Source organism: Salvia splendens, chromosome 5, assembly GCF_004379255.2.
Source record: "Salvia splendens isolate huo1 chromosome 5, SspV2, whole genome shotgun sequence".
Classification (NCBI taxonomy): domain Eukaryota; kingdom Viridiplantae; phylum Streptophyta; class Magnoliopsida; order Lamiales; family Lamiaceae; genus Salvia; species Salvia splendens.
In genome coordinates this window covers 36028701-36041408 of record NC_056036.1, presented here as the reverse complement: position 1 = coordinate 36041408, position 12708 = coordinate 36028701, and the positions used below count along the sequence as shown (strand labels likewise).

Genomic DNA, 12708 nt, shown 5'->3' with positions numbered 1-12708 from the left:
TAGAATATAAAGAAAATCATAAATAGAAAATAAATGGAGAAATGAAATGTCAGAATATTCTAGATGTATGTAGTGGGATGGGGATCCCCTGCTGTGGTGGGAGCACAGCAGGGGCTGCTGCCCTCACACAACCAAATTTTTTAATAATAAATTTATATTATAAAAAAAAAAAAATTTAATATAAAAAATTTGTTTGGGTGAGGGTAGCAGCCCCTGCTGTGCTCCCACCACAGCAGGGGATCCCATCCCGTATGTAGTGCCATCCTTTGTCCTAGTGGATTGTTAGAGCATCTCCGATGGTAATAGGCAAGTCATAGGCTAGCCACAAACTCCTCCTATCACATCATCATGATTAAAACTCCTCCTGTCACATCATCAGGATAAGCAACTGGACAAGCAATAGGCTAGTCACAATACACAAAATTATAAAAAATAAATAATTAACAATCACACAAAATACGGAATTAAATTTATGACACAGATACGGGAAAATTCAATAATAATATTTAAATTTTAAAAAATACATTAATTAAAAAAAATTACATTAATTAAAAAAATCTAACGACGTGCAGTCCTCCGCGCCCACAACTCTTCAATTAAATCCTTTTGGAGTCGAATATGAGCATCCACTTGGCGCATGTCGGCATGTGCCTTGAGGCGGCTGACTTCATCGTGAGGTACCCCCTTCGTACGTTGGGGGCGGCCACGCCGTGGCTTGGGCCGGCTTCATTAGCATCGTCATTGGCCCAACTAGTCAGTTGTACACCTTCATCTTCGACAATCATGTTGTGCAGGATAATACAGGCTTACATTATATCAGCAATGCAGTCGACATGCCACAAACGCGTTGGACCCCTAATTGCCGCCCATCGAGACTGGAGCACACCAAATGCGCGCTCCACGTCCTTGGCGCCGACTCCTGCCGTTCCGCAAAGTAGGATTTCCTCTCATCTGATGCGCATCTGATCGTCTTCACAAAGACGGGCCACCTAGGGTATATCTCATCCGCCAAGTAGTAGCTCATATCATGCTGGTTCCCATTGGCAATAAAATTGATGGCCGGACCGACGCCCTGGCACTGCTCGTTGAAAAGGGGTGACGAGTTAAGGAAGTTGAGGTCGTTGTTCGACCCGGCTACCCCAAAATATGCATGCCAAATCCACAGCCGGTAATCAGCTACGTCCTCGAGGTTCATCGTGGGATTCTTTCCCTTGTATCCGGTCGTGTGGAACCCTTTCCAGGCAGCGAGGCAGTTCTTCCACTCCCAATGCATACAATCTATGCTGCCCAACATCCCGGGGAACCCATGTTTCTCCCCGTGCATCTGCATCAGATCCTGGCACTCTTCAGGGATAGGGCTTCGAAGATACTGATCACGGAATATTTCAATGACGCCCTGACAGAAATACTTCAGACAATCCAGGGCAGTCGTCTCACCTATGTGGAGGTACTCATCCCACATGTCTGCCGCGCCTCCGTAGGCAAACTGTCTGATTGCCGCAGTGTACTTTTGTATAGGTATGTGGCCGGGTCTGCCAGCCGCATCGTACCTGAACCGGAAATACAAATATCGACGCTCCAAAGCATCAACGATACGCATAAACACTGCCCTACGCATCCTAAAAGGCTGCCTGAGAAGAGGCGCCCCAAACCTCGGCTCCTCCGCAAAGTAGTCTTCATATAGCCGCTGATGTGCAGCTACGTGATCCCGATCAATCACTGCTCGTCGGTGGAAAATGGGTGGAGGTCGAGGTACCGCCGGCTACAAGGCCCTTTGTATCAACCGGTTTATCTTGCGGGACGTATAGGCCTCCAACTCTTCATTCATTTGTCGTTCGTACTCCTCAGCATCCCTACCACTACCACCACTACTACCACCCGCGTTACTCATTTCACGTTGTTGCTGTTGTACAGAAATTAAGATGGAGAGAAAACTCGTTAAAACAAGTGGTGCGAATGAAAATGGCGTGCAAATCGCGTATAGATAGTGTTTCGAAAAATTAAAAAAAAATTGAGCTGGCCGATTGGGAGCCTGCAATGGCGGCCAGCCGACCGGCGAGCGGATCGGCCAGCGCCCGAAAATCGGCGTCGAGTCACCGATTTTTTTGCCGAAATGGCGCTCGCCGGTTCCAATGGTTCGGCGAGCGGACCGGCCAGCGTAGGGAATCGGCTAGCCTGTCCGCTCGCCGCCATTGGAGATGCTCTTACACAAGAAATATAAGAGCATCCATAACCGTGCTCTTGCCAACGAGCACGGTTGTGGGCCCGACCCCACTTTTTCTGCCTACTATTAGGCAAGAGCACAACACTCACAGTCGTGCTCTTCCGCAAGGACGAGCACAAGGGTCCCACCATTCCATTATTCAATTTAAATAAAAACATTTCCACAAAATTAAAATACATTAAACATACCCGGAATAATATTACAAAATACGTTAAAAATTAAAAATTACATAATTAAAATCTTAAAAAATAAAAATTACATAATTAAAATCCTAAAAATTAAAAATTACATAATTAAACTCCTAAAAATTAAAAATTACATAATTAAATTCATAAAATTAAAAAACTCACTACTCGTGGCCGAATTTCGCCCACATGTGTTTAATTAGGTCTTCTTGTAGCTCAACGTGGGTTCGGGTATCGCGCATTGTGTGCCTTGTTTCGATCCTCTCACCCACCGTCGTATGCACACCTCGACGTGGGGGAGACCTCGCGCTTGAGCTTCCGGCTTCATCCTCGTCGTAAAAGCTAGTCGTCTTCGGTCCTTCGTCGGCTATAATCATGTTGTGTAAGATAATATACGTGTACATGATGTCGGCGATATTTTCACGTACCACAGCCGAGACGGGGCCTTCACAATGTTGAATTGGGCTTGAAGGACCCCAAAGGCTCTTTCGACGTCTTTCCGTGCGGACTCTTGACGCTGCGCAAAAAGAACTCATCTCGGGTCTTGCAGGTTGCTGAGCTTCTTCACGAAAGTCGAGCACCTTGGGTAGATACCATCAGCGAGATAGTAACCCATGTGGTATACATTTCCGTTGACGGTGAAGTCGATCGCCGGTGCTACACCATTCAACACATCATTGAAGAGGGGTGAAGAATAGAGCACGTTCAAGTTGTTGTTGGATCTGACAACACTGAAATATGCATGCCAAATCCATAGGCGGTAGTCGGTGACCGCTTCAAGGATAAGTGTTGGGCCGCCGCCTTTGTGGCCGCTTAAGTGTTGCCCCCTCCAAGCAGTCGGGCAATTCTTCCACCTTCAATGCATGCAGTCAATGCTGCCAAGCATACCGGAAAATCCATGGACTGATTCGTGAAGACGAAGAAACCGTTGGCAATCATCGGTGGTGGGTGCCCGAAGGAATTCGTCACCGGAAGTTGTACAAATGTCCTCGCAAAAATTTTTAAGACAAAGGATTCCAGTGGACTCACCGACATGCAAATACTCGTCGAAGAGGTCGGTCGTTTGCCCAGTAGCGAGTTGTCGGATGGCACCCGTACACTTCTGCAACGCCGAGAGACTTTGCCGACCGACTGCATCTGGACCTGTTTGGAAGAATTCAACACGGGCGGACAATGTGTTGACAATACGCATAAACAAGCACTTTGACATGCGAAAACGGTGCCTAAAGTAATCTTCCGGAAACCGCGGCAGGTTGGCAAAATAGTCGGCAACGAGCCTTTCGTGGTCTCCCTCCCAGTCACGATGGATGTAGCGGCGAGTTGATCTAGTTGGTTGAGGAGGAGGGGCGGGGGTATTCGTTGCGACATATGCTTCATAAGTGGCACGATGTTGTTCGTAGTATTCTTGTTCTTCGCGCTCCGCTTCCGCAATGAGATGGGTGAAATCCATTTGAGGTTTTGAGTGAGAGATGAAGGTGTAGATAAGTTGTATGAAAAATATGAATGAGAGATGATTTGCTGTGAAAAATGGATGATGAATGTGTGTATTTATAGATGATCTTGGGGAAAAAATAAAAAAAATACAGAAAAACGAGCAAAAAAATGGCCATTTTTTTGGGATTGGGAAAATATTTTTTTTTATTTTTTGGTATTATTTTAGATTTTTTAAAAAAATTAAAAAAAATGATTTTCCAACGGATATGCCGTTGGCCAATCACACGCTACCACGTACGCTGCTCGCTTGCACGGACGTGCTCGATGCATCGAGCAGCGCCGTGCCAGCGGCAAGAGCGCAGCGGCGGACAACGGTGTCGCGCCGCTGGCACGGACGGACGGACGGACGAGCGCGTGCTCTCCATTGTGGATGCTCTAAGCGCCTCCACTACTATATTTATATTTAATTTAATTTAATTTAATTTTAATTGCTTTTAATGGCATAAATATATACTCCATGAAAATGAGTAAAAATATTTAAGTGTAACATAAGTCTTATTTTTATAATTTGATATATAACCCTATGTTGATGTGTGATCAAATACTAACTAAGTTACTGTAATAACTAATAACTTGTCAATTTTGTATGTTAAAATTATCAATACAAAGACATAAATTTATCAATCTTATTGTGTTGATAAACTTATGTCTTTGCTTTGATATTTAAATTTACATGTTGTATTGATATAATTATGTCCTTGTGTTGATAATTTTAATACACAGAATTGAAAATTATTAGTTATTACTGTAAATTAGTTATGACACTAACGCAAGCCTATATATTTATTATTTATCGAATTATTTCATTTGTGTTGGGTATATGTTCAATACTTCTCACATTAATTATTTGTAACTGATGTAACACATTATTTAGTTACACGATGAGGTGAGAAAGGGTCATAAATGGTGGAAATGCAGCCACCTCTCACTCGACCTTCCCTTTTGTTCCGTGGCCACAATATTCATTATTCTCTTTCCATCTATTTATATTGAGAAATAAAGGAACGTGTCACTAGCATTTTCAGTTTAATAGTTCATCGTAAAGATTTATCTATATTGGGTACGTTGGATAGGCATGCATAAGCATGCACAAACCGAACCGGTAGAATGTGGCACTGTCTCTATCCAAATCCAACTAAACTTCCAACCTGGTGGCTCAGGTTCGTCAGGTACGCCTCTTTTTAAATATGATCCTAAAAATTTTGCTGACGTTATGACTAGATGGGCTGCAATGAAGCATTTTCCTTTTAATGTTTATGATGACAAAAAATTTGAAGTTACTATGCAAAGTGGTTTGAACGTCTGCGATGAAGCATTTTCCTTTTAATGTTTATGATGACAAAAAATTTGAAGTTACTATGCAAAGTGGTTTGAACGTAGCTGTCAAAAGAGTAGGTCGAATGACCGTTCAACGATCTACCGTTCGACAATGTTTGGAGAAAAAAATTTAATTATCACGTTATTTACTCAACTTGGGACATAAAGTGAACATTTGCTCAGATGTATGGACTGATTCTTTTAATAGACATTCATACATGAGCATTACGGTTCACTTTGTGGACAATAGTTGGACTTTGAACAAGCGTTTGATTGGTTTTAGAGAATTTGAGACACCACACACTGCACCTGAAATTGCTTCTTTAATTATTCAAGTTTTGAATGAATTTCAATTATGCAATAAGATATTTTCTGTTGGTTTTGATAAAGCAACTGTTAACACTGCAAGTATTAATGACTTGATTGCGGTTTGTGCTCCTGTTATTGGTGGTAAGTATTTTCATCAGAGATGCATATGTCATATTTTGAATTTATGTGTACAAGATGCGCTTGAATTATGACAAAAGCATGTTAGTCCTATTAGAACTGCAGTTAGATTAATCAATCAAAAGCCGCCTATTGGCAAAGCTTGGAAGAAGTATTGCCAACAAAAGAAGGTAAGATATACGAATTTTACCATGGATGTGTCTCATAGATGGAATTCGACATATGATTGTCTGAATTCTACTTTGACACATAAAGATTCTTTGTGTATTTTTTTAGAACCTATCCCGTTTTTGATTTATATCTGTTGCATAGTTGTTGGGATCATAGCATAAGTTTATTTAAATTGTTCAAATATTTCAAAAATGCGACTGTTGAATTATCAAGTGTTTATTATTGCACTACTGTTCGTGGTTTAGAGCATTGCATGTATATATCACTTGGTTTTAAAAATGCGATGAAAAATGCTTGCTCTTCTCCTGAATTGATGTGTGTTTTATATAATATGATTGACAAATGGCTTAAGTATTTCAGTGAGATTCCAACAGTGTTTTTGATTGCAAAGGTCTTGGATCAAAAATGGAAATTAGCCGGTACCTCCAGGATTTTAGATTTTTATTATAACAATTTGAGTTATATTGATCTTGGTCCACTTCAAGCATTGCAAGTGGATACCAATGACCAATGAGGAGTAAACCTAACCGAAACATTTCAAATAAACCTCCCGGACCGGTCAATTGTCCAACAATCCTTCGAGTTTAACTTGCGTGCTCTCTACACCGAATATGAAACCAAGTATAACAGTACCCACCATGTCAGAAGACCTACCCCTCCTCAACAACATAGTTTTGGCTTCGCATTTCAAACTGATTATGATGACCCCGATGCGCAATCTTAATTAGCCAACCTATACAGGTACAACACCGGCGGAAGGTCGACCTCAGGTATGGTAAGTGAGTTAGATTTATATTTCGATTCACTCTTTTCCTTTGGTGATGAAGGTCCTACTCCTCCCACCCAAATCGACGTCCTCGATTTGTGGGGAACACACGAGAAAGATTTTCTCATACTTGCGTCAATGGCCAAGGAGATTTTTTCGGTTCCGACTTCCACTGTTGCCGTCGAGTCCGCTTTCAGTGTTGGATCACATGTGTTGGATGAATCAAGAAGTAAGCTCTCCGTGAAAAATATGGAAGCAGTGATGTTACTTGATGATTGGGCCAAAGTTGACGTCAGAGAACAAGAAAATGATTGGGATGATCGTCAGGAGGAATCACAAGAAGAATTCACCGGGGATGAATGGTAGGCCAACCCAACCGTCAACCGCCGGCCAAGCCAAATAGGTAAGTAAGGTAAGAGAACTACGTGAGCTTTGATTCCCTAATGCAAATGAGCATTGGGGATACATAGGCACCTCAACTTAAATTTTAAATTTAAGTTGAGCTTAAGTTCTTTTTCCTTTATTTCTTTTTTTCCATTTGTTTCTACTTTAAATATATGCAAATACAATTAAATAATTGTATTTGTATATGCTCTAGTCGCTTAAGTAGATTTCTCTATAAGGCTAAATCTAGGAAACTTTTGACAATTCAACTATAATTGTTGATTGTTAGACTAAACTCAACATTTAAGGTTGAATTGTTAAAGGTGTCATCAATTTAGTTATGTAGAAACATCTCCTTCGCCGACTAAGAGTATATATACTTATAAATTTATGTTCAGAACTTCAAGTCTTTTTTGTAATTTGTAATTAGCTTCGTTGTAAACTAGTAGTGTCGTTGTATTTAAATTTTTTGTCTAATACTTCAAGTTTTTTGTGATTTGTAATTGTTGTAACTTGTAATCTCAATAAAATTCCAATTTTCATAGTGATTTTTTGAATTTTATTTACGCACATTTCATAGATAAATAAATAAGAAAACGCAAAATAAATAAATAAATAAATCACGAACCGCCGAATCAGCCCGGAACCGACGGATTCGGCAAAAAATCGGCGGTTTTTTGAACCGGAACCGCCGAAACCCTTGGCGGGCCGATTCCGGTTCATGCAAATGGTGAACCGTGAACCGCCGGTTCAGAACCGGAACCGGCGGTTTTTGAACCGTGTGCATGCCTAGTTGGATACATCTTATACATGTCAATTGTGACAATGATGTAGTATATAAAATCGCTAAAAATCGAGATTGCTCGTTAATTTTTTCATACTCCAATTTTAAATAGTAATCCATTATAATATCAATTTAAAAATCATAATCTATATGCTTGTCTCAAAAAATACCAAATTATGAATAGTAGCAATCGAGATTGAAACTGCACGTTTGTCTCAAAATAAATACTAGTAATTTGTAAATAATAGTACTCTGTCTTTGAACAAGAGTTTTTTTTGTGCTATTTACGTCCGTATATGAATAAGAGTTTTATTTCATTTTTACCAATATTCCATTAACTTATTACACTCATATTTTATTATAAAATTAATATTCAATCTATTTTTTTTATGTTTCTTTTAAAACCATGTCATGACCAAATAGAACTCTTATTTAGGGATAAAGGAAGTAGTACTACTTATTTTAAGAAAAAAATGGCTAGCATTGAGTTGAAAAATGGAAAGTGATATTTTCCTTAACTCAAATGAACAATTACACACTCTAGACTATACTAGAATTAGTCGATTAATACTAAACAACATCCACCCTTATGAAGAAATGAGGTTGAAAAGCTGGCAACCAAAGATACTATACAAGAAAAATCGAGCTTTCTCAAGAGGAAAACAATGCAGGAATGGCCTTAGCCTACATCCAGCAAACCAAGAATTGGCGTGTGGGTGTATAAAAAAATAGTAGATGATCAATTATAAGTACAAGAAACGATCAAATCTGTCCAAAGCAAGACGACGTCGGATGAAATGCAAACGAGGGAGAAGATCAATCACGTTTACCATGTAGGATGATGATGATCATCACTCTTGCAGCCTAGCTAAAGTCGTATGTATCCCCCTCTTTCTGTTCTTTCTCCAACCATCCCGGCTCTCCTAACGAAGGACCTCCGGTTGAGGGACCAGCTCCGTTGCATGACCTGCCTTCTCCGCCAGGCCATTACACGGCTATACAATGCCGGGAAAAGAAAGCACAATAGAACAACCCCAAGCATGGCTGCACAGACTATCAGCACATTACGAAACCCATCCTTAATTGTGGGGTCTCTTTGCCCGGTCCAAGGAACTCCACCCACATTCATCCCAAACACTGCCAACAATAAACAGCTGATGTTTATGCCAAATGCCTCTGACATGATAGGAAATATGTATTCAAGTTTAATGTGAAAATCTGACCTCCGGTTATTATTGAAAGAGGCAGAAATATAATGGAGAGGAAAGAGAGGTAGTATAGCTTTTTGTTTATTTGCTCGGACTGCCAGCTGTCGAGGCCAGCCTGAATTGCAGTGACGCGGTTGGCTATGAAACCAACGTTCTCCTTTAATCTCCTTATACGACCAATCAGCTCTTCTAACGCATTGATATCTTCACTCCCAAACCATTCTTTAGAAGAACACTTTTCCTTGACTCGGGGAAATACTTGTTCACCGTGTGCAATCACCTGGAGTTTGCCCAGATCATTGCTTTAAATATGTTCTCAACTCATTTTCTCATATTCGTTTAACTACAGTATCATCATTTAAAATATCAAAAAACACTCAAGCTTGCATTGGGATTAAAGAATTCGGAGGGCACATTTGAAATTCAAACTAACATATGAAAACCACTACTCTGTTTCTGAATTATTCATAAGAGAGATTTAGGCGGATTCGAAACCAGCCCTACATAGCATGGAGCCACTTGAAATTCTTCTATAAAATTGTCTATCCATATTAAATCCTTCAAACAAAATGCAGCCTAAAATAGGAGTGTATGGTCATGTATTATGTTTACCATAAATAATATAGCAAAAACATGTACTCCTACACAAAGGCTTTTAGAGAAAGGTTACCAGAGCATGGATTAAATTGAAATACCTGCAGTAGACGCTGCAAGTCGAGATTCATTTTTGGGAATCTTCGGCTATCTAACATTTGCTTCTTCATAGCAAAACCACCTAAAAAAGAATCACTGAGTATCATATACTGAAGTTAAAAGTCAGGAGTACTCTAACTAAGATCAACTGATCCTATTCAGGAGTACCATATAGTTTTTTTCTGAGATACAATAGCCTACTTCTTTTAAGGGCATCCATTGAGCTGGATATATAGGACGAGCATTTAGGACTAAATCCAACAACATATTGAAGACAAGATTTGTTATCTTTCCCCAACAACTGTCTACATTTGGCACGCAGAACAACACCACCAAATCTCACAATCACATGAGTTTTTGTAAGTACTTATGGACTGTTACTACTTAACAGCCGTTATATGAAGTGGATGTGAGTAAATGCAAATATAGACTATTATTTGGCGGGGCACGAAAAGATTCATAAAGAAAACTATAGTACCAGTTTTAACAAAGTGATACACTCTCAAATGAAAAGATTGGTTCTTTACTGTTTAAAGCTTTACAATCACAAGAGTTTACAAAAGTACTACTGTGTGCCATGTCTGAGTGAGAGAAAGAGACCACTGCTCTTCTTCCAATGGCTGGTTGTTTATATTGTCATATGCTAAGCCAAGTACGTTCCAAGTTAAAAAAAACAACCAGTGAAATATTCTCTAACTAATCAAAATCCTAACTAGCATAAAAGAACATGCTAGTTCAGCAATGCATATAGAGCTCCACAGATGTCTATTGTAAAATATCTAGATTAGAAATGCCAATATGTCATGCATGATTCTAGCATTTTAAACTACTTCTAATGCATCTCATAGTTCTAAAAATCTTCCCCTTTTCAGTTTATCTACTAGTATCTGTCATAACACTGGTCAAATCCTAGTGTCAATTTACTCTCTGCACATTTTTAGCATCACTGCACATGTTTCTTCTGAAAGGATATGTAATATTTTACACCTGAAGTCATCTATACTGTTAAGTCGTGTCATTTTGCACTCAAGTCAAACACTACATCAGTTTAAATATATACTGCATCCAAATTCTGAAGTTCCTGCTCTGGAATGGTTCTCACAGAAGATGAGGCATAGATTACAAAATTACATGAATTTCTATTAACTTCATATCTCTTTTAGTTTCCATCAAAATACACTCTTCTTTGCACCTATTATATTTATTTCCTTTACTTTTAATACAAGAAGTCCTAATGGAGTAACAAATACTCATAATGTGTTGTTCCATTGAACCAATAAACAATCTTTACACCAGTAACAAATTCATTAATAAAAATCTCAATTGGATCACAATACACACAAGTTAATCAAGATAAAATACGTGCCAAGACCCCAAAACTGCACCACAAGTAAGCAATGCTGATCAGTACTTCTCAGATATAGCACAAATATAACAAAAAAGCATAAATAAGCTGCTGACTTTAATGGATGCACTAGAATGCCAAATTGAAAATCCTAAGAGACATACCTCTGTCCAGCTCTAACTCGACTGCATCCAGCTCAATCTCAAGCTTGGTCACAACATCCTGAAGGTGATCCATATGTGTATCGATGATGTGTACCACAAGATTTGCAACAGATTTAGGCACAGGGTTATCAGCTTCCTCCGAATGATTCATAGTCAATAGAAAATCTAGCACATGTTCCCTTATCACAATCCCTCCCCTATCCCTACGTTCAATACTGCCATTACTCGAAATTTCTGTGATCGGAATCTCTGACAGCAAAGACTCATTTGCTGGAGAGAAGCCCAGTCTAGGAACACGTCCTAATGATACCGTGATAACTGAATTCTCGGTGATTCTTGCTGCGATCCTAAAGGTGAACTTGCTAGATGCAGGGCCAGGTGAGTTAACTCTGAATACTAGAGCACCATCTACGTGCCCACAAAATGGCCCGTTGCTAACGAGTGAGAGTATGTCCTGGAGCTTTAGGGGCGGGGATAGGGCATGGATGAGATGCTGAGCCAACTGTGAGAGTTTATGATTCCCTTTTGGAAGCTCAACATGATACCAACAGAACTCTTTGCCTGAACCTTGAACAATATCCCATTCCTTGTTGAAGTAATTCCCATCTCCATCAAATATGTATGCCTTCTTTCTCACAGTACCAGAGTAGTGTGATTGGTGAAATAAGTTTTTCCTTAAACTTTTCGCTTCAGATATTTCACTTTCTGCAACCTCTCCCTCACCATTTACATGAGTGAGCTCCATCATCTTCCTAAAAATCGAAGACTATGGATTTAGTTTTTGGGGGAAAAAATTTTCTGAGCGGCTGTTATACAACTTATATCCCCGATTTCATAGGTCAAACCCCCAAAAATCTACTCCTGAATCAAATCAAGGATTTCTTATCACCATTCTTCACTCCTGAAGAGAAGAGAAAAATCATGAAATCAATACTACTAAATGACTTCCTATTTTGGAACGCCATCAATATCATGCATCATTATAAACCATAAAAAAGGGAGAGAATCCCACAAAACAGGATACATAATCACTTAACAAAATCAAGCAACGACGCCATTCGATCAAATCAACAAAAGACTCACCTGAATTAGTTCAGAATCTCGGAACACTAAAATGGCAAGACTTGAACGAATATAGCCCAGATAAAATCAGAGGAAAACCCAAATTATAACTAAATTAAAGATTCAATCTTGAAAGAGTCCTACTCTCATCCAACAAACCCCGAAATAACAAAAGGACCAAATATAGAAAACAGAATCTTATCTCTTTATTCAAGAACTACATACAACTGGGGTCAAACAGAGGTGGAGAAAACGAGAACGATTCAAGAGCAGCAGAAAAACAAAAGATGACTAAATAATATTCAACGTGGAGACTAGAGATTGCTGTTTCCTGGAAGTTTCTTCATGCACCTCCATAACCTGCAAGAAACAACTATGCATACTATATTTATTATATTTATACTCAATAGATTAGAGTGAATTCATTTATAATGGAGATTTATTTGATTAGGGATTTGACAATT

General features: G+C 39.3%; 1 protein-coding gene across 2 annotated transcripts; it reads right to left on the bottom strand.

The window, feature by feature from the left end:
• Nucleotides 1-8232: 8232 nt before the first annotated feature.
• Nucleotides 8233-12708, bottom strand: LOC121802740 (zinc transport protein ZntB-like). Of its 2 annotated transcripts, none has more exons than XM_042202434.1 (5): nucleotides 12266-12708; nucleotides 11183-12083; nucleotides 9676-9755; nucleotides 8996-9260; nucleotides 8233-8909 (listed from the first exon to the last, which is right to left on the bottom strand). In XM_042202434.1, exons 2-5 carry the CDS (start codon nucleotides 11928-11930, stop codon nucleotides 8641-8643), a joined length of 1362 nt encoding a protein of 453 aa, XP_042058368.1. In that variant the 5' UTR covers nucleotides 11931-12083; nucleotides 12266-12708; the 3' UTR covers nucleotides 8233-8640. The 2 variants fall into 2 exon arrangements, with proteins under 2 accessions (XP_042058368.1, XP_042058369.1); XM_042202435.1 differs by having other exon boundaries at nucleotides 12470-12708.